This window comes from Gobius niger (assembly GCF_951799975.1).
Source record: "Gobius niger genome assembly, chromosome: 9".
NCBI classification, from domain to species: Eukaryota; Metazoa; Chordata; class Actinopteri; order Gobiiformes; family Gobiidae; genus Gobius; species Gobius niger.
The window spans coordinates 25,069,606-25,092,825 of record NC_136860.1 but is presented as its reverse complement, the minus strand read 5'-3'; the positions used below and the strand labels follow the sequence as shown (position 1 = coordinate 25,092,825).

Below are 23,220 nucleotides of genomic sequence, written 5' to 3'. Positions count from 1 at the left end.
GAATAGAGTGTGTGAGTGTAGTCATTAAATTGACAATGTACCAATTATAATATTTACCAAGGCTAATTGTAACATACTACAGGTGGTTGCAGTGCACGCCACCCCAGGACAATAGCTTCAGGCTCGTTACATTCAGTTGTTTAAATGATGTGCACGTCTTGATTTATGTTGAATGGCAGCAGTGAATATTAAAACCATGGTAAAACAGTGTGTGGCAGTCCCTTTCCACTTAAGTGGCCAGAGCAGTGGGACTATGAGGGTTTAACTTGTGGTCCCAGTTGTACTATCTCATTGACTCGCTGCGCTTCCACTTGGTTTGGGCCGAGTGCTGCTTTGGGCTCAGAGGAACAGAGGGGAGAAACTGAGCAGGAAGATGAGGAGGAGTTGTGGGTCAGAGAGGCTAAATGCCGGGGTGCACAGCCTGCTGCACGACTCAGCAGAGCAACGGGGCTGTCAGTGTTGCTAGGCTACGATACTGTTGCAGATGAAATGCATAAAGAGAAATAGATGTTTTGGGTTGCATTCACGTGACAAAACAACAAAATTGATGTGGTTACTGGGTCAGTAAGAAACAAAAACTGTCCATGTCTTCTCTGTCAGTATATGTGAACTTGGGCCCAGCTATTTATTTATTTTTTCATAAGAAAGTGGCAACAATATCAAAAAATGTGTGAGTGATGTCAGATGGACTTTCAGCCATGACATTTAAGACGGTAGGTTTGTCATTAGTCAACAATATATGATTTAATACCTCTATCAGATGTTCTTTTTTCGCTTATCCAATTAAACAGACTTGTACAGTCTGGTTAGGTGAGTACTGTTTTGTTGGAGCGAACTGAGATCAGGGTGCTAGAGTCAGATCCACTGAGAAGCACTACCCTGCACTGCTGCCTTGTACTGTAAAGCATGGCCCTCCACTAAGCAAAGAGTTGAAAGTGGTTTGCAGTGTCATCACAGTGCATCATGTCAGAGCTGCTTCTTTTTGGCAGATGTGCGGGAAGAGGTTCAGTGACAACGCACTACACCAGGTGACTCCCCCGCCATCCATCATCTATACTTACAGCCTCTCCTGCATGTGAGTTTCAAATGCCAAAGACAATACACTTTTGAGGTGTAGAATAGTGTCACATTAGCATGGCACAGGGACAGATGGATTGAATTTTATAGTGTTTTCTAATATTGAAAAGCTTTTTTTTTTTTCTTTAATTGGGCTAATAGCATTACAAATCTTTGACTTAAGAGACTCTGGAGGTCAGTCATTAACATACATGACCTATTTTTTTGGTTCAAAAGTTGATGAAACAATTCTCTAAAAGCAAATGAAATGCTCTGGTTTCTGTTATGTAAAACATAAACAGGAGTGGATGATAGACAGATATGTGAGCACATCAGGTCCACTTTGTATGTTTGAGAGTGTTTGTAGACGGGTGCTCTTCAAGGATGGGGCCGGAGCAAAACATTTTTTTGCCTTGACAAAGACACGTTAGTGTCGAAACGTGTTGGCTGTCCAGATGATCAAATAAATGACTTTAACATTAAACATTTGTACACAGAAATGTCGCGGATGTTTTTCTTTGACTGCTTTAACATAACTTCACAGCTACTCACTTTTCTCTGTTTTCAATAAACATGAGTGGATTTGAGTAAGTTTGAAGGAAAAGTGCTAGAGACTGGGTAAGTGAATAATGGATTAAAACATTTGTATCTAAAACCTTAAGGAAAATAAAAAATCGGCAAACAATGTACGGTAGTTAGCGTGTTGGGATTGTGTTTTGGTACTTTTTAATTTCTTTGTTTTGAAACTAGCTACAGGGAACGTTGAACCTCCTCCATCACTGAAAGTGGCACACGGTCTGGCCAGCCAGACTACTCTTGTTTACTTATTTCCATCCATTTTTTGCTTTAGTGAACAGAACATGTAAAAAATAAAGGCTTTTTAAGTTTAAATCCCTGCAGTGCTTTGGAGTTTTTATGTGGCAGACCGTTGGTTAACTGTCTGCTATTTGAAACGGGAGAAAGAAAGGAATCTGGTTCATCAGGCTAGCAAGGAGGAAGCTGGACTGACCCTATTCAGAAGTAAAAAATGATACACAGTGTTGTGTCTCTTTGAATAGAGCTGCTGAGGAGTTCAGCAGCCATTACATTAGCATGTGATTTTATTGAGGTATTTGCACATTCAAAAACAAATGTTGAAAACTTGATCATACATGTTCAACAAACTTGGCATTGTCGTCATCGTGCGAAGATTTCGGCCTTGGTCTTCAGGTTGCTAAGCAGTTTGAAATGATTCGAGCTCGCAAAGCAGAATGGGTGTTCAGGCTAGGCCTGTATGTATGAAGGGAGTTATGTTCTCCTCCTGCCTCTGCTCCCCCCCTCTGGGGGGGGGGCTCCTCAGCTGCCCTGTATTCAAGAGGATTGGCTGCACCTGGTCCGGTGCTCAGCCCTGCTCCAGCCTGGCCTCCATGCAGCCATCTAAGGACTTTGCACTTTTGCACCTTATTAATTGTTATTCCTTTAATAAAATTGGTGTTTATCTGCCCTTTTAGTGCCTTCCTCCTTTTTGCCTGTCACTTCATTGAGCCAGTCGTGACACTGTTCACATTAGAATATTTGGACACTACAGTTAGATGTATTTATCAGTAGTCACTTGGCAGCTAATGGAGTTGTTCCACGGCTCTTTTCTCCACTTTTCATAATGTTTTTATCCATAGACCATGGACAATGTTTGCTTGTATCCCCAAACATGGTAGATTTCCATGGTGCCAGTAAATTTATAACACATCCTGAACTATGACAGTATCCTTATCCACAAGGCTTTCGTAGCACATTTTTGTTCTTTAGATTTTAAAAGCTCTAAAGGCAATCTCCCTCATGGCCTCCTCTATCACAGAAATAATTTTAGTCTATAGCGGCATTTTATTAAACAGTGTCTTCTCATTATAAGTCCTATAGAGTGCAGTGAATTATGGCATGCTTCAAAACCTCCATCAGCTCCCTCGTCTCATCTCCATAAGGTCAATGGCTGGAGCAGCTCCCGCAGGAACCGCATGCAATTTTAACAGCATTAACACAGTCTCTGGCAAAACGACGGCACCCATTCAAACGCAATTGCACTTTTATGTGTTTAACTATTGACCTGAAAAGAACAAGCACATTATTTTTTTCCTCCATAAAAGCTTCTCACAAGAGGTTCACCAGTGCCGGAACGCGGCTGTCTCTTCGAACATGCTGCGGTCCAAAGACGTGGCGTGGGCAGAGAAAGCGTGTGTATACACGGTCATAAAGCAGGACATTAAGTGGCAGAGGTTTGAAGATGGGGAGGTATGCCATGCTTCTACATTGTGAGATGGAAAAGCTCATGAAATATTAAAAGATTACAGGGCAACAGACGGGAGAGTGCGGTCTTTCCTTGTAGTGTCTGGATAGGCATGGAAGCTTATAAATGAAATGCATGTTTAAAGAGAGGGCGTCTTTCACAGCTGACCGACCTCCATGTGCTTTGTGCAAATATAAGTCATAAAATAATGACATTTTATCATTTTGTTTCATTCTGATGATAGACTTTATATAAAATACAGCATTTAACAGATAGCATGGTAAGTAGGGAGATGTTCAGGAGATCATTTTCCCATTAATGACAAGAATAACATTGTAAATGAAGAACGATTAACAGAAATGTTAATCAGAGTGCAACAGACTCAGATAGAGATTCAGCTGACAGGATCTTGGAGCTAAGTTGTAAAAATTTCAATATAAGTTCTCAGATACTGAATGTTTTTCCTATCATTGTATTGGCCTGGCCAAGCAGGCGCACCTTTCTGTTCAAAAGAAGAACCGTCTGCACAGCTGCTCGCAGCCAATCATTTCACGATTTTATCATTATTGGTCAACTCAGGGACCAAGAGGCGGGAGTTCATCGCACCAAGAGACGGAAGCTGTCACTGCCCTCTTCCAAAACATTAAAGATGGCATTTGCGGAGATTGACTGCTATGTCATCTGTTTTAAATGGCTTGGAGAATATGAAATCACTAAAACCGGGGCAAGAAACAGCGGTAAAAGCATTCCTCATGAAAAAGGCTGCCACTAGTAAATGGTCACATTTATATAGCGCCAACCTACCTGCTTTAGGCACTCAAAGAACTTTACAAAGCACTTGTTCCTGCGTCATATCCAGCGTTTCTCTAATTGTTTGATCCCGTATGAGGGAGAGATCACGCACGCTCTCAGATGACAAAGCATCTTTGAAAAAGCATGTAGTCTGGCAGGCCAGGCAATCATTGTACAGTATATTGAACTATCAAAATATAAAAAGAAAGCGTGAAACCGTTTTGCAGTTTGTTTATATATATTTTAAGGTTAATGACCGAAAGGACAAGATCGCGAATACAAGCGGCCGAAATGAGTTTCCTTCGCAGAGTGGCCGGGCGCACCCTTCGAGATCGGGTGAGGAGCTCAGTTACTCGGGAAGAGCTCGGAGTAGAGTTGCTGCTCCTTCACGTCGAAAGGAGCAGCTGAGGTGGCTAGGGCATCTGTTCCGGATGCCTCCTTGTCGCCTCCCGCGGGAGGTGCTCCAGGCATGTCCTATTGGGACAAGGCCTTGTGGAAGGCCCAGGGCACGTTGGTGGGACTATGTCTCCGAGCTGGCCTGGTGTCGCCTCGGGGTCCCCCCAGAACAGCTGGAGGAGGTGTGTGTGGATCGGGAAGTTTGGGCATCTCTGCTGAGACTGCTGCCCCCGCGACCTGGCCCCGGATAAAGCGGAAGAAAATGGATGGATATTTTAAGGTTCTTGTAGACTTGATGATTATTTAAAGGTACATTATGTATCTATTTATGTGGGGGAAAAAACTTGATATTTGTGGGTAATTTTTTTGTGACCCAGTGGCTGTATGGGTGGTCAGTATGGCCCCTTTATGCCCCCCCCCCCCAATTGTTTTGTAGATTTTCTGGCGAGAGGTTCCGTCAGCAGTGAAAACATGTGATGGAAAGTAAAGGCGCCATGCTAACCACGGGGTCAAATACTCACCAAAGGTCATGTTTTCCACAGAAAAAGCTCCATGAAGCACCTTTAAGTATTTATTTTTTTATTTGCAGTAAATGATTTTTTCAGTGGTACCACTTAGGGAAACATGTCCAGGAGTGTTAACATTTGGGGAAAGACAGAAATCATGTACAGCTACATTAAATGCAGTCCTTTTGATTTGCTAATGTGATTGCACTCCATAGTGTGACAAAAAGCCTAGAGGGTACCCAGGCTGTCGACTGTTACAAAAAAAGCTAAAGGATCATGAATACCATGACGGTAAGATGGTCAAAGTGAAACCAGGATGTGTTTCCTAAAGCCGTGCGCATTGCTTCATCAGTAGAGTAGGAGCTGCACCTGTGGCTGAACTCTGCCATATTAGGCCTTGAGAATGCGAATGGGCTCACCAAGGCCTGTTTGTGTTTACAAAACAAGCTGCACAGCCTTCGGTGTGAGGCAGTTGGAAAATAAGTGACATTGGGGATAAATAAAAGACTCAGTCTGGAGGGGACATGAATTGCGCTGCGGAGAGTAACAACAAATGAAGGAGAAGGCTGAAATGGATGTCTTTGAAGGGACAGGGGTAATGCAATGCGGAGCTGAAGATAGCACTTGGATAAGTCTTCACAATAGCGGCTGCTCATAAAGAAGAAGAATTGGAATCACTCTTAGACGCTAGCACCACTTTCTTTGGCGTTATGTGCGTTTCAGTTCTCAGCACTTAGAAGTTGAGTTTATCCAAGACCGCGTTATACGGCATGGGGGCGGCACATATATTCCCCAATCTTCTAAACATAGGGCTTTCCTTTGTCAAGATAACTGCATTCACAAAGTGCTCATTAAATTTAGCCCCACCCGCTTGCAATTGTTTCCGATGAAAAATGGCGGAGATTTACGGATTATGGAATTACTGCGGAGCAAGGAAAAGCAGCTGGTTAGAGATGAGGAGAGAGCAAAGTACAAAATCATGACAGTAAGGTTATTGCATTGGGAGGAGAAGCATATTTTCTGTGTTTTCGGATTTGAAAGCGTGATAAAAGTGCGGTAATGCAAGCCTTATGGATGGAAAGACGAGGAGGTGGAGAAGCAATAATACAATACCTTGAAACAAATGATGAAAGAAGGAGATTACCAAGGGGACAAACAAGTGCGTGATTAAAAAAGAAGTAAAAGATCCTTCAATGGCTGCTGCTGAGGGCCACTTAGCTTATCAAGGCTGATGTGCGATGGGGCCGCCGGCTGAATTCAAATGAGCCACACTCAGAGGAATGAGCAAAACAAAACAGGCTCAGAGAGAGAACGGAGAATGAGAAGGAGCGGAGGAGAGAGTGAGCGAGCATATTTTAACATGCAAATACTGATTGTGTTGGTTTTGCCGTTGCACAGAGCCACCCACCTCAATCTGGGCCGGCTTAGACGTGAGATCATGTTATTCCAGAAACAAAATGTAAAGTAACATACATACATAAAAGTTCCCACAAAGGGCAACTCGAATATCAGCATATCAGCGCAAATATCTACGCAGTGCAGTAGTTGGTTAAAGCTCCAAAAGTTCCGAGGTTCTTTGAGAGGCTTAGATACATCACTATTATCGGACCTATGGGTAGAAAATTTCTTAAGTCATGGGTGCAGTAAGTTGCAACACCGGCTCTGTGAGACCTGGGATGAGCATGTCCCATTAACCATCTCTGCCTCCATCAATAGCTGCTCCACTTTGGCCTAAGCGGCAAAAAATAAGCATATTAATTATTAAGTTGCCGAGGGAGACGAGAGCGGAGACGAGGGGTTGGAGGCTAATGTGTGTTTATGCCCGTGCCAGTGCAGAGCTGGGTTTTAATTGGGCTTAAGACACACAGCTGCATTGAAATCTCACAGAAGCCGTAAGTTGATAATGTGCTGTAATTCTCTGAAGAATAAAGCGTTTTATTACTTGACAGGTTTAAGCAGCAGAAGGTTGCATTTTAATGACGTTAAAATATCCTTTGAAGGGCTCCATTCAACATTTAAGCGTAGAATAATTTCTTATGTCATAATGTTTTTAATATGACATAATTTTTGATGAATTTGATGAAAATACACTTATCTATATCTGAATGTGTTTTGTGTCTCTGGTAATGGTGAGCTGTATTGTCAGCGTATGTGGATACGGGTGGAAAAGGTATAGACAACAGTGAAATGTAATGGGATGTAAGGTAGAAATTACAATTTTCTGATCTGTGCAACTTCAACATTGGCAAAGCTACTTGGAGGAAATGCAAAATGTCTTTTATTTAAAGAATAGAATACGAAAAATAAGTATACTACAATATCCTGACAAAAGACTAGAATTTCCGATTTTTTAATTGTGTTCACGGCCAAAGTTTGGTGGAGTTTAGGGTGACCAGATATTCCGATGGGAGTACACAATGGGAGTTTGTGGGAGTTGTGCCTTTTTCACCCATGTTGAATGATTTAACTTTTCAGTTGCAAAAGTCTAATAACATCCATCCATCCATCCATCCATCCATCCATCCATCCATCCATCCATCCATCCATCCATCCATCCATCCATCCATCCATCCATCCATCCATCCATCCATCCATCCATCCATCCATCCATCCATCCATCCATCTTCTTCCACTTGTCCGTTTGCCCAAATCACATTGCACCAGCCCCTTATGGCTCTTCTTGCAGGTGGTGGGTCCACAGAAGTCTAAAAACAACCACCGTAAATTCCAGACTACTGATCGCACCTGAATATAAGCCGCAACAACAAAATATATATATTTTTTCTTTTACATATTGGCCGTACTGATCTCTAAGCCGCTGCTGTCCACGCTGTTCCAAGCGCATTTGAAGGGACATCAGCCACTGGAAATACTGGACTTTTCTCTCGTGCGTGGTCAAATTTTCCAAGAGAACAGTGCCCTACAGGTACATTTACTTTTATTAATGTGAGTTAAGAACTTCGATAATATTATTCTTTAAACGCACGTGTGTTCAAGCTGCCCTCACAGCCTCTCCTCGTCAGGAGCGTGGCCGCGTTTAATTGTGGGGAACGCATTCCCCCAATTTTCAGTTTTTCAGGGTAAAGGATCTGGGAAATATTTAGGAGGATCTGGCAAAAAATTGGTGGTGCTTAATGAGAGTGTTCATGCAAATGTTTTGGCCTGTTCCCCCAAACCATCACATCAGACCAAAGGTGTTCCTGAACATACTAATTTACAAATTAAGCACTGGGTGAAAGGCTTTTGAGCTATTCAATTGGTTTAGCCTTTATGAAAATTTTGTGTTTGACGTAACTACACATGGACAAAAGTCATTTCATCTTTAGTAAAAAGTAGTACTGGTGAAAAACCTGGACACCTGGGACAATGCCTGTGTAAAAGTGAGATGTATCAATGGTTTTGCCAAAATCCACTGGGCATGTGCAGAAATGCGAGAGAGCGAGATGTGGGACAAAAGTGCGGTTACATTTACGATCTCATAAATAACATTACAAATCAATTAGAGAGCGTAGTTTGCTCTTGTTGGACACAGCACCATTAGGCTCGCACAAGGAAAGTCTGACTTCCGAGGTCAACTTGAATGCAGCCATGAAGTCAGGCCTCATCCCAGACTACACAGGTGTCCGTTTAGCTCTGTTACTTCAAAAACGGATCCAAAGTGACATCTCCCTCAGTGGCTTTTTCAGACCGCCCAGCCGCCAGTCAGCTCCCATTTTATTTGCTTTCCTCCTCATTCCGCTCCTCCTCTGAGATGAGCACCCGGCATGAGGGTGGCATCAAAGTCCCTCCGAATCAAAGCAGGAAGCTCATGTCAAGACAGCGCAGCCATCCACCAGCACGAGGAAGAAGAGGCAGTGAGAGATGAGAACTGACACGAGATGACAATCACAGAGTAGAATTTTCAGCATGAAGCGCAAATAGTTGCATGTAAAAGAGTGGTCGGACTAAAACGCAAATGTGACTATTTTATGAAGCACTAGCTTTACTATAATAACAAATAATAGTAAATTTTATTTACTCTACCTGTACTTTAATTTTGCTTGTCTGTTTATGCTAATAACCAGTTTTATCCTCATGTGTATAATGTGTTATAATAAATTTGGAAGTGTGCAGCACATTTAAAATCACAAAATATTAATCAGAATAATGATGTTGATGTTGTGAAAATTCACAAAACATTTGGTTGATTCAAGAATTAAAAAAAAAGGTTAATTACTGATAAAAGATACAGACGCCATCAGTGTTGGGTACATTACTTTAAAATTGTAACACATTCTATATTAATAGTTACAGGTGCGAAAATGCAATATGTTTGGATTACATATTACTGTTTGAAAAATGTAGCTGAGTTACTTTTAGTATCTTATACATATATACATATACATTGGTGCTGCAATTTATTTGGGAGGAGTTTAGCATTTTTTGTTCATACATCAATGCAAACCATTTAAAACTTGAGTTACTTAAATTGTAATGACTAATATATAATAATAATATATTCCCATATTTTGTTCCTTAGTTACTGAAAAAAGGAACTCGTTACTCTTGTAATACATTACCCCAACTCTGGACGCCATCTCTGGAATTGCCCATATTTGGTCATGTTTGAAGCAGTTGAGGGGAAAACAAAGAGGAGAAAAATCATTCTATAATTTCTCCAAAACTACTTTAACAAATGCTGAATTATGAATAGAGTTTTCTGCCCAATAAAGATAAAAAGACAGAGGAGCAAAATAGTTCAACAGCCCATAATTACAAAAATAACGGAGAATGCTTCAAGATGCTTCATGCTACATGCTAATGCTAGCTATGACTGCCGTTTTTTTGCTTCTACTAAACAATCGGCTGATAAAACATCCACATGATTTAGACTTTACTTTATTTGTATGTGATAAAGAAGTTTATATTCCGCTAAAAGAGTGAAAAATGGTGTTTCCCAAAACAGACTTCCTTTCCCCTCAGCGAGGCCACGCCCCCTTGTATGACGCAATGCCATCTGCATTTATACCATAGTTATGATTTACATTAAACTCATTATATGCAATGCGGTATGCCCTTATGGCATTCATACATATTTTAAACGAAAGTCAGCAGACTTTTATTGGTTTTTACATCACGGCAGCAGATCCTGGACTGATCTAAGCTATAGCCTTGGGGGATGCACATGTTGAAAAGAGAGGAAAAGACAGCATTTTGATAAATAATCAGCATTAAAATTTGGTCCACGACTGCACAAACTTTTAATGAGCTAAAAGTCCAGTGGGTGGCAGAAGTTCAGTTTAAAGCCTACAGACCGATGTAGCAAGGCTATGTGGTCGAAGTGAATTGTTGTTTTGCCAAAGTGAGGTGGGGACAAGCCGTAATTTTGCGGCAATGTGTAATCAGAGAAGGCGATGGGTCTTCTGCATTTGAAGCGACTACAAGTTGAAGACGTTAATTATTTATCAGAGGCCAACACTTTTGACACTACTGCAATCTTGTGTTCATAAACATGCATGCTTCTCTGCATAAAGATTTAAATGCATTCCCAAAATAGAAAAAAAAACAAAAACATTTTCTCCTTTCAATCATCCTTTCTTGCCCATAATCATCTAATGCACTTCCCAGCACAATCAGGAAAACCTCTCACCCATTCACACTCACATGCATAACCCATTCTAGAAAGACACAGTGGTTTCGGGATTTTTTTTACCTGTCTGTGCCTGGAACTTGCACAAAAAGCAATCGGCTTGTTAACTAGTTGGGGGTGAACTTTGGTTTAATGGTATTTGCTTCCAGCTATTTTGCTACACAGAAAATAAGATCATTTTCACTCCTAGGATAAGCAGCTCGTGCGCTACAAAAGGCAATATTTCAGCATCAGTGGGCAAACTTTAATGAAATCTGTAAAAAAAACACAAACTGCCATTTTTCTCCGTCAAATCACAGTTAATGACATGTCTTTTCAGGTGACGCAATTTACAAAAGCGATCCAGGTGCAATTACAAATCAAAATGTGGGTTTGACTGAGCCAAAAGTTTATTTAACTATTCTTCATCTCGATTTTTATAAAGTTGAGTAATTTTCATAGTCATTATCTCAGTTTACAAAATACAAATCAAAGCAAGCACAAGTGAATAAACACTTGAGTGTGCTGTGAACTGGCAAGATGTTTTTCAGGAAGTTGAACAGGCACAGATAAGTGCATAAACTGTGATCTTTCCGACTTTGGCAGATAGTGATGTCAGCAACACACTAATAGGAGAATTATGTGCAATTATTAGAATGATAGAGCACAGAAATGGTATTAAAATGGAGATGGAGAGGTTGTTGTCTCAACCTGGACCTGTGAACCATGAACTTGGACTTGGATTTGTAAGTTTTTGATGGACAGTGACTTAGGGTTCAAGCTGGAATGTTGGATTTACAAACTCCTCCTACCCTGCAAAAGTGCGGGATCTTCACTGTAGACTTGGCCTTTGTAGTTTGGTCGTAGCCGCGCATGCGCCATTAGCTCGAACGGCCTGTCAATCAAAGTCCGGCCGTCATTAATATACAAGATTTCTAAAATGTTCCTTGCGAAAACCAGCCTGGTCCCTTTAATTGAAACTAACCTAGCACTATCACAGAAGAAATATCTAGCTATGCAAAGTTTAAAAAAATTAGGCACCAGGCTTTAAAACGTGTGTAAAATGCAATGCTTTCTCATGGAAAACTAGCTTGTTCTTCCAGCCCTATATGGAGGTATTGCAGCAATGGGGGGCAATGGCGGCCCCAGCGGCCATTGTGTGGACCAGGGAGCGCACAGGGCTTGGACTCAGACTTGGACTCATTTCTTTGTCTTGGACCTGGGCTTGAAGCAAGAGGACTTGAGGGTGCCTTGGACTCAAATAATCACTTGACAACAATACTAGCTCAACTTCGGAATGAAGGAGGAGACAGAGAGCGTATTTAATATTTGATTGGAATAGATGTAGACTTTGATTAACTGATACTGATTTGTGAGGCTTTATTTCTTCTTCTATTATTTGGTAAGGACAGTGCATGCTAATACAGTAGGTCTCATGCACCTTTTGTCCCACACTGGCGCTGACAAACACACTCTCACTCAACCTGGCCTATTGTACATGGCTTTAGTGGTAGGAGAAATCTCCAGAATCGCACCCGGGACCACCTCGCTGTGAATCACCAGCGCTAACTGCTGGACCACCGTGCTGCCGCTTATACTGTTATGCTTCCAAAGTCAACTTACATCACTCCGCCAAAACCCCTCACTATCTTTCCTACACGGTGGCTTTTCAGTACAATCAATTAACTCCAATCACCTCTAATATCCTGTTCCGTACCCCAATTTAGCACACGTGCCCGCTATACTCCACATTAGGGGCGCACAAATGTGACAATGCGAACACCGTCCTTCAGAAAACTAAGTCCCACTTGCCCCCCGTCCTGCAGCGGTGAAATATTGAGTGTGACACGGAGGTAATTGCATGGGAAGTAATCAATTAGACACACAATCGGGGGAGAGCTGAGGTCTGCTGGCTGCCAGGCTGGAGGCTCCACTAAATTCTAGTGACGTGCTCTGCAGCCGGTCTTTGCCTGTCCGCCTCCCGTGGCATCGTTGCTCTTTCCTTCACCTCAACAGTTATAGAAAGTGAAAAGAGTAGGAGACCGTAAGAAGGCGGCTATAGTGGGGAGGGTCATATGGTTCTTTAATGGGGTCCGAAATTCTTTAGGAAACGTTCATTTCCTCAAAGCTAAAAGACTGGCTCGGGTTTATATTCATTTATGAAGATACTTATTTAGAGGCAAGGTTTTTCACTATAATCACCCAAATATGATGGGAATGTTACTCTCCTTGAATCACAACTATTTGCGATAATATAAGAAACATAATAAAACAAATTATGCAAAATCGACCTTTTATATATTAAAACGCTATTTCATTGGCACCTGCTCATAGGATGCTACTCCTATTAACCCCAAGCTCAGTAAGACGCCAGAGCCAGTTGTCATACTGTACTAGCGCTGATGTCCGACAGTAGCGATGCTGAGCCAGAGAGCATGGTGTTTGTTTTGATGGGGAGTGAGGGGAGGGGACTCTTAAAGGGACAATACAGCATTTTCTAACCAAGATAAATAGATAGTGAACAAGATTTTTTTTTTTAAATGTTCACTAAATAGACGAGAACATGCCCCCACATTCAAGAACAAAGGTTGTGTGTCTGGTGTATACAACTTGCATAAAAAAAGAAAATTCCAAAGATTTGATACAGTCATAAATGTCACATCACAGCACAAACATTTTATGTCCTATCCCTCTCTGGAGCACCATGCCTGGGAGAAGCAAACTCAAACTCAACCTCATCCCTGTAACCTCGAACTGTGCCTCCTGAGACTCCCCGGGGCACCACTGTCTTCAGATGTGGGAACATTGATAGCATTCACTGACGTTTTTCCATCAAACAATAGATGTGTTTTCGTGAACAATGTAGGATCCCAGTGGTATCGAGACACAAGTCAGCCTGACAAATAAAGACAATAGCAGAATGAGCAAAATACATGAGGAGAAAAAAAAGTTGTTTTCAATTCATTTACAATACTCTAAAGATTAGTGTACCGTAGTAAGGATTGAACCACAAATCTTTGGTTAGTGGGTGTTTAGCAAAAACTCCACATGAGTAGCAAGCACACCAAGGTAGATCTCATATGGAAAAGGTAATACAAAGTATACCTGTATGTTTTGGCTCTTGCTTTGTGACAGAGGCATAACCTACACCCGTGCGCTGTCATGTGTAAGCAGTAATCTTGTGCAACACAGTCACGGAACCAACCTTTGAAGGAGCTTCATGGTTTGTGAGCGTAAATCCTCTTGACAACACTTGTAATATACTTTGTTTAGTGTTTAGTAATAACAACAACAAGACCATATTTTTAAAGAACATTCAAGTTCTGTAAAGAGAAGGACACTTGCACCAACATGGCCCCAGTGATGGAGAGGAGGCATCAGCTTGACAAATCAAGACAATAAGTGGGGAGATACAAGGAGAGCACTCTGAAGAATGTGGATAAAGATGGGATGGGAGGGACAGACTTAGAGGCAGCAGATGGCCCATGAAGGAGTGGATAACGGCTTGGCGTCAAACTCAGGCCTGTTTACAGCATTCAGCGGACGAGCACTCAGATTGGATGCGTCATTTTGGACAGAGGGCGGAGAGGAAAACAAATCAACAAACACTAAACAAATCTGCAAATAAGATAGAGCAGACTGGACTGCATAAGGGTAGGGAGAGGAGAGGTAGGGAGGGTAGGCGGCAAAGTGCACTAAATGAGAAAAGCTCATCTTGTGCCTCTTATTGAGGCGGTTATTATTTTTGCCTGGAAAGCCAGGCTGTAATTACCATGTGAAAGAACAGAGGCTGCCCGGGGTTCAGAGGAATCCAGACGAAGCGCAAGAAACATTGGCACAGACACGGAAGAAGACACCGCGGGTCACTGTTCAGCAAAACACAGATTTAGAAGTTTGAAAATGTCAGGAGGTGGCCCGCATTAACCTTTTGGCTAAGACGCAGGAGATGGGCTGCAGTGTTAAGGAAGTTCATTAATGTATTCTTCAGACTAATAGCACAAAAAACCTTGAACGTTATATAAAATTGTAGACATTTTGTAATCATTGAAACCTTTTTATCACATCCCTATCGCAGAAAGATAAAAAATTATCGTACTACAATTTGCTTTTACTACAAGTTATTCCTACATTCAGTAGCTGTGAAACTTGAAAATGTGGCATTTAAAGCTGCCCCCCCAATCAATAAACATACCTTGACCTGTTTATTGATTATATTACCCCCCCAAAAAACTTCTTAAACTTAAAAACAGAAACCTTCATTGACATTCACATTTCAAGTAAGTCAAGCCTCTACTCTTCCAGCAGCTCGCCTGTGCCTTTTAATTCATATTCATGAGGATAACTTGGCTAAGCTTGATTGAAAGGTGCATCGAAGAGAGTCCTATCCCCCTCTGTGCCCCAGACCTCCTCCAACACCAACCCTGCGCTCCAACGGAAATCCGCCGACTCCATTCACAGCTGGCAGAGAGTGCACCGGGAAAAATCAATAAGTGCAAGGCTACAATACACTAGCGACAAATTGATTTCATCCAAAGCAATTTCGACCCGAGTGGGATTGTGGGTGGCTTTCAGGCTGTGTGCTACCACTCTCCATCAGCCCCATATGTGCTTAATAACTTTTATCACCTTATATGTGCTGATTATAGATTTGTATTGATCATTTTACACTGGCCCCACAAGCTGCTGACTGGGGAATAATGGACTAAAATGACAGCGACATAATATAATGTGGTAAAAGGGGAGATAAAACCTGGAAGATACCAGTAGCAGTGTAATCTTACTGTGGTAAGTGTTTCTTATAGAGGTAAAATACATATTGACCGCTAAAGTCATTTAAAATATACATGCAATAAATTAAATAGTGAATGACTGTAGACTGGCAACTAAGGGTCTTATGTGGAGTACAAATGTCATTATCCATACAACGAAAAAATATGTAACTTAGTGCATTTTTCTAATCTAAAAAGCAGACAAACTCATTCATTCTTTTTTTTTTCTTTCTTTTTTTTACCAAGGTAGTTCACACAGCGCACTGTTGTTTGCGGAACTAAAAATAGATTGAAACACAGTGCCACACATCTGGCAATAAAGCAAAGGCATTCATAAGCTCATTTCAAGAGAGTCCCTTTTTTTGAGCTTTGTCCTTTTGTGGAGCTCATTCATAACAAGTGCATGTTGTTGTCCTCCCTGCTCCAAAGTACTATACTTTAATGCAGAATGAATGGCATAGTGCATTGATGACGTGCAGGTCAGATAAATGCAACCTGATTGATGGGAACTGCATAAAAATCGGATGTAGGACCGTATAGCCAAGTAGTCTGGGTCACTGTTCAGACTGAAAAGCCGTGAAAAGTTCAGATACAGGTCACATGGGTCCAAAAAAAAAAAAAAAAAAAAAAGGATTTGGGTCACTTTGGACAGCAGTCTGAACGTAGCCTTGCATTCATCAGCAAAAATGTGTTTTGAACAGTGGAAAGAAGCCAGACAAAGAATACACAGAGGGGACATCAGCTACAGCTCAAAGATTTTTACCAATATTGTGCACAAGAGGTTAAAATCTTATATCTAAATGTATTCCTTGGAATTTGATGTAGGAAACGATATACAAATGAAAAGAATGGATGATTTGGGAGAAAAAAAGGCATAATTATAATTGTACAATACAGTGAAAAAGCTACAGAACACAGTTGATGAGGTTGAGGTTCTGACCCAGCATGCCCAAACATTTCAAAGTTCATAATAAGCTGTACAATAATGCAACCCTAATTAGACCAAATCTAAATTGCGGTCAAGCTCAGGAGACCAGAAAAAAAAAAAAAAGGCGGGGTGGGAGTACTGTTACCGACAGCAATGTGATGAAAAAGTGAAAAAAATCCCCTATTCAAGTCAAAAACTTTAAAACTTCAGATTCAACTCTATTATTCATCATAAGCTCATCATGTCCTGCGGTGATTCTGACAAAACAAAGTAGATGTGTCTACCATGTTTCAAACCTTTCTCTGGACAAAAGGAGACCAGTGCCCCTGTCAAACTCTGGTTATGTTCTGCAGCACTTTCTGTTATCGACTGATCCATGCTTCATTTAGTTTAAATAGCAAGCGTTTCATTATGCAGTAATAAAAAAAAAACGATTGTGCTATCTGTTGGGGGAGCCTAGCTATTGATGTGTATCCATACTCCCACAATTCTGAAAATTCTAAATAAACTTGGTTGCTGTGTGTCCATTAAAGGTCATTTGCCAATCACTTCTAAGACACATTCAACAAAACAACACAGATTTCTCTCCATTTGATTCGGAGCCTTTCCATTGTGACTTTCTTTCTCTCTGTCTGCCTTAAAAGCAGTACTAAGTAACTCTTCCCCCTAAAGGCCATAAGCGCAACTGCAGGTGTAGTAGCAAGTTACGATTTTTTAACTTATTAATTGTCTTGGAGAGTAAATACTACGCTGACAGGAAAGGCGAAGGGAGAGAGGGTTACTGTGCATTCAATTATACAATGGAAATATTTTTTTTCACTCAAACTTGGCTGTAAATACTGTTTAAAGTGACGTTGGCCCACAGTTAGCTTTGCTCGTTAGCATAATAGCTTTTTCTTCGTGATTCCATTAGTGTGTATTGCTTTCTCCGGACCGGTGGCAGTCAAGTTGCAAACATGGTTTTCTGTCCAGAGACACCAGGGGGAGATGAAAGACCCTCCAATCATCCCATAAACCCTTGTATTACCCCCACAGGGACTACGAAAAGGATTTATTAAGGTAAACACGTTACTTAGTACTGCTTTAAAGGTTTGTAATTACTTTATCGTTTGCTGTTTTGTCATTTTGAACGTTAACACAAGATTGACTGTACAACACAAGCTTCTCAACCTTTGTAGCCACTCAGTCACTCACTGAGATCGAGCATTTCACAAAGAAAATTTAACAAAACAAATATTTGCGCCATAGCAGTGGTGCACAGCTTCCCTGGACTTGATGGCTCAGGGCCACGGATGGCACTTCAAACGCCGCCCTCTGCTCCCTCCGCACTCTCAACTTGGCACCACAAAGAACTGAAAGGCTTGGCAAAGATCTACTTCTGCTGGTGTTGGTGGGCATGCACTACTCCCAAAGCACGGCGCAAAAGAAAACAGACAAGATGGAAGATAAGACAAAAGAAGCATTCCGAAGCCCAACATCCCAGCCTGGCCCTGGCGGTGTCGTTTGTTCCCGCTCTGAGGAAGGACCAGGAAGAAGCTGGCGAACAGAACAATGACAGACATCTAAATTATGTAGAAAGAGTTTGGGCGCGTTGCAGACAATTGGTGCCGTGCTGCTCCTATGAATCTACATACATTTATGGGTTCTGGATGATTTGCAAGTGGCATTGTGACAAATCACTGTATAGTTTTCTGTCAACACAACACTTAAAGACGTTCAAACCTCTCTTCTTCGCCTATGAATTGAGGATTTGTGACTGCACTGGTTTAGATGGAGTTGCATGAGTCAAACTACTATCATCCGAAGCACAGACCTTCGCAATGGCACTAATCCTATCCATGAATGATACAGATGGTGCCTCGGGCGGGGTTCAAACGAAAAAGATCTTTCAGTCAGCTAGGGGTCAATCAGCCACAGAACTTGTATTTCTCATATCAAGTATTTCTCCATTTACGGAATGAAGATAGTGTAGTATTGCTGTTGGGTTGTGGATACAAACAAGCCTCCTTTCATTTCAAAATAAGTCAATCATAAAGTCTTTGCAGTGAAAGGCAAGAGCACAAACCATTAAGCAAGCTCTGTTGACATCAAAACAGAACGCTTTAACTGAAGAGGTCAACAACTAACCAAAGATGATTTACGCTCACTCAATTTGCAAATACTTTTTGCTTTCAACACACTGTAGCGCTTGTGGTGTGGACACATAATGAGCTGGCCCTGGCCCTGCCTCAGCCCTCTTAGCCCTGTTGAAGAAAAGCTTTACATGTCTTTTGAAAGTCAAGAGCTTCATTTGAATCTGACTTCGGGGTCAGGGTGCTGAAAGAGAAGCGAGCAACACGTGAGTTAATTTCTGAGAAAGACGCCCACACGCTCATCCCTTCCCACTGCTGGTTGTCAGTATTCATGTTCAGTGTCTTTGCTTGTGCTGCAACTTCCAAAGGAGTGGGAGCTTATATTAACTGAGATCATTTGTGTGTGAGATACACATACGTCAATGTGTCAATGTGTCAAAAGGTCAATGTGTGTTGCAATATTGTAAACATCATGACTTTACATAACAGTTGATCACAGGTGCAAAAGGCATTAAAAGGACATCCCAGCGTTATGAAAATTAGGAATTAATTTGGACAACAAGTAACAATTCAAAGCATTAACCTGCAGTATAACTACTACTACTACTACTACTACTACTACTACTACTACTACTACTACTACTGCCATTCCAAACTACATCTACTACTTCTTTCATCACCACAATTCCCATGTGTTCACTAGAGCTTGAACAAATTTAGGGTGACTGACTGGACAGATTTGTATTTATTTTTTTAAATCCACCAAATTTAGCTTAATCACCAATTGTGTAAAGAGGTTGACCGATATGCCGATTTTTGGGGATTTGTATTGGCCGATGCCGATTTGCTCAGCCGATATTTTTGACGATTTTTGTCAGGTCTACAATCCTGTAAGAACACAAATACTTGGCCACTCCAGGAGTGACCTATTTTATATTATTACTTTAGGAGATTCAGTTTCGGTCCCAGCTTTGATTAGTTTCCGTTAGCATTAGAATGCTGCCGTTAGCATTAGAATGCTGCCGTTAGCATTAGAATGCTGCCGTTAGCATTAGCATACAGCAGCATTTTGTGCGGCGATCAAAAATACAATTGCAGAGGTTAAAACTCATAGCTATTTAACAATCTTGTAGCGAACCAATTTTCATTGCAATGTTTCTCTGTTCCCTGAGGTCTAGGGAGTTGTGGGAGACAACGGGAAGTCTCTATCACTATCAGTCCTGGAGATATCGGCCTTTATCGGTGCTAGATATTGGCCGATATTGGAATATCACCAAATACATATTGGTCGACCTCTAATTGTGTAATAGCTGTGTAATTTTGGTACATCCAGCAGAACGGCACTCTCTGATGTTTTAGTACATCTTGGTAATACTGTACCTGTGAGGTTCTTGAGGCCCAGGTGCCGCAGACCGAAGTTTCCATCTCTCCTGTAGTTGAGGAACACGGCCAGTGAGTAACGGTCTTCATAAAGCTTGGTTCCTCGGATGATCCTCAGGTTATCCAGCGGCAGGTAGTCGAACTGGTTCAAAGCCACCAGCACATATCCTCTTACCTCTCTGATAGACTGCAACACAGACAGAAAAGTCTATTAGTTCAAGGTATAATATAGCATGTAATACCACAGCAATCAGTTAGTTATTTCTGTGTTCACATTCATTGTGGGTAGGACAAGTGGACTCAACAAAACTTTGTTCATTTCAGAATTACTACACTATCTGCCTGCTTAGATTCAGAAGCCTAAACATTGCTGTTTAATAGGCTACTTGTATAAACGATAAACAACCGTGACTGTTTCCTTAAGCAACCCTTTGGCAGCAGTGTGAACAAAAGCGGACTCAATTTCTGCAGACAACTGTATCTTGCAAATATTGACTTCTCAGTCTTTTGATGGAGAGATGAGCTTTTGAAACACAGCCCACCAATGTTCTTGTGTTGTTTGGCTTTAGTTACCAACACTTTTGTCTGTAATAGCTGCATAATTTTGGGAAACACTTTGAAGCCCACATACTTGCTATTTTGTAAAAGTACCAGCATGACTGTTCTACTTCTGCTCGTTTACTTGAGTGACAACAAGAGAAAATTGTGTTCCACAAAACGTCACGACAATAATAGATTATAAAGTCAAGCTTGGCAAAGGCAACCATTTCTGAAACACCCTCCACTGGACTTAGGATCTGACTTTATTTCGTCAACATTAAATAAAGCACGGATTGCTAAAAATGTTATTTACCTTATTGATTTCTAAAGTATACAGCATAGAAGTAATTTAGAAGTCCTTTACTTCTAATATGCAAGAGTTTTAATCCTGTTCATAATATCAAAAAGCATTTGTCGCAAATGTCCAAACTGCTCTCTGTGACCTCAACTTAACTAAGCAGAAAGCCTGCAGCGAATCAAAATAGTGAAAAGTATCAGAGCACAAACAAATAAAAATAATCCCTCTTTCGTTGGCTTTGTGACAGAATATACACCCAAGGTCATTTTTCACTGTGCCCTCCTGCAGATGGAGCAGTTGGGACTACAGGGTGAGAGCTTCCTGTGCACTGCCCTCACAGTGAAAAGTTGGCACCAGGTCTGAGCCCATGTCCTACAGCAGTGACCCAAACACAAGGACAGTCACAGCTTCACACCCTCGCTGATGTTTAGGAGGCGCACAGAACTGCCTGGGCCGCCAAAATCACATCACTAACGGCGTGAATCAAAGCGACAGGCCGTGTCCTCTGTCCTCGTCCGCCAATCGGAGTGGGTGGGATGAGCCAGACGAGAAGCCTTTCCACGCCGAAGCAGCTCAAGCTAATAATCAACAAGTGCGAGTGAGGGAGAGAGAGAACGAGTGAGGTGGTGCTCGGAGCTGAAATGGGTCCTGAGGAGGCAGCAGTGATGGTCTGACAGCTGTCACTGAGCATGGCCATCACACACAGTCACCACAGATCCTCATCAATGCTAATATGATAAGGGCTAATGCAAACAGACGGGCCACAGTCTGGACTGCGAGACTCAAGGCCTGATAAGGAATGTACTTATCTTTAGTACTGATTTCACTGATATCAATGAATGTTTTTTAAAATACTGTGGAAGTTGAAAAAGGGTTGGGCAATATGGTGAGATGAGATAGATTGGACATTTGGCAGATCATTTATACAGTCGTATGGCGGCCAGAATAAACACCCTCTTGAACCTTTTCGTACTACAACAAATGGAGAGGAGTTTGTCACTGTGGCCACTGTGACAGGATGGCCTTTCATCCTGCTCCTCATCCTGTTCTCCACCAATTCTGTCATGGAGTCCACTCCATCAAATCATGATGTGACTTTGTGATGACGTGCCGAACATCAGAGATTGTCAAATCATGACTTGTGACCTTTCTGTTTAATGCAGCTCAATGTTCAAATCAGGTATGTTGTCCACATTTCACACACTAGTCCGTATATAAGCTACTGTGTGCACAGTAATTTTGTATAATTGGAATCTTGAGATAAACATTTATTATTTTTGTTCAACTTCAAGCATAAAAGGCAACCTTCTCATACGAGGATACATTTTATTGCACAGTTGTTGTATAATGACAAAATAAAACACGTTGAATTAACATACTTTTATATTTATAACACTGTGATACAAAATTTGAGCAATAAAAAGAGTTATGTCATTGATGCCTTAAAGAATTGAATATCACAAATAACTAGTTGCTCAATGAACCTTTATGTTGTGACCTTATATAGGTCTTTTTCAATTTTCTACTTTTCTCTGTTGAGAGAAGACAATTTTCTCACACTGAAGTGCAGGGGCAATACTACCACCATTAGAGTTCTCCAATCAACTCCACTGTTTCTCCCACTAATAGTTTGGCAAACCTAATTCCCTTGTAAAGTTTACAGTAGTACTTACTTTTTAAACAGTTTTTTTTCTTCTTCTGTTTATTAACTTATTTCACTGTTTGTTCGTTATTTTCAAGCCACCGCATCGATTGTCTCCAAAGTGCAGCGTTGCAGAGGGGAATAAAAGAGGAGGCAGAGCTGCAATGGCAGGTAACACACAACACTTTCCCCCCACAGAGTGTTTGTTCAATAACCCAGCGCACGGAAAGAGGGAAACAACTTGTAGTGATTATAGGCCCTCGCTGAGCTAATGGCCAAATCTGCGCGCCGTGGTCAATTTCATTAAACACAGATCAACAAAACAAGTGCACCAGCAGTCTCCTTCCCCTCCGCCACCCCTGCATACAAGAGAGCAGCGCTGTGGCAACTGTGTCCCCGCATGCACAATGCGCTTTGAGGGTTAGGCGAGAGGGAATATACAGCAAGCTGATATCAAATTTTCAAACAACTCCCAGTGCACAAAGGCTAGGGTTTCAGAATTGACTTTGCTCACGATGCAAAGCCTTCAAAATGTTCCTATTCTCCTGGTACTGGAAAGAATAAGTGTACTTTAAACATAGGGGTGCACTATTAATGCCAATTAAATTACAGTTCTCTCACCTCTGAATTCTCTCATATTATTAAGTATAAAACTTGATTTCTTCATATCATAGCTTCCATAAGATTCAAATTGAAGTGAGTTTTATCAGCAATAGGCATTTGTATACTGGCATAAACTGTATTTACTTCATATAGAAGTGTATTTCACAATGGCATAACTGTTTAACCATTCTTCCATGCACCGCCCTCACTCTCCGGAGATCGATGCACCAAAGTCCCAGTAACAGTGAACAAAAGAGACAGCGAGAGCCAGATCCAGTAGATTAACAGGGATTTCTGCCTCCTGCCTGCTCCCCGCTCCCCCGAGCCCAAGTATTTGTGAACGGAAGTGTGGCAGCGGAACAAACCCCTC

At 41.5% G+C, this 23,220-nt stretch overlaps 1 protein-coding gene across 2 annotated transcripts in view; it reads right to left on the bottom strand.

The window, feature by feature from the left end:
- erbb4b (erb-b2 receptor tyrosine kinase 4b) overlaps positions 1-23,220 on the bottom strand; it is a 270,958-nt gene that overhangs the window by 84,658 nt on the left and 163,080 nt on the right. For both annotated transcript variants that reach the window (XM_079563351.1, XM_079563352.1), the window contains exon 3: positions 19,768-19,954. In XM_079563351.1, coding sequence (XP_079419477.1) covers positions 19,768-19,954 — 187 coding nt within the window. The remainder of the gene's footprint in view (positions 1-19,767; positions 19,955-23,220) is intronic.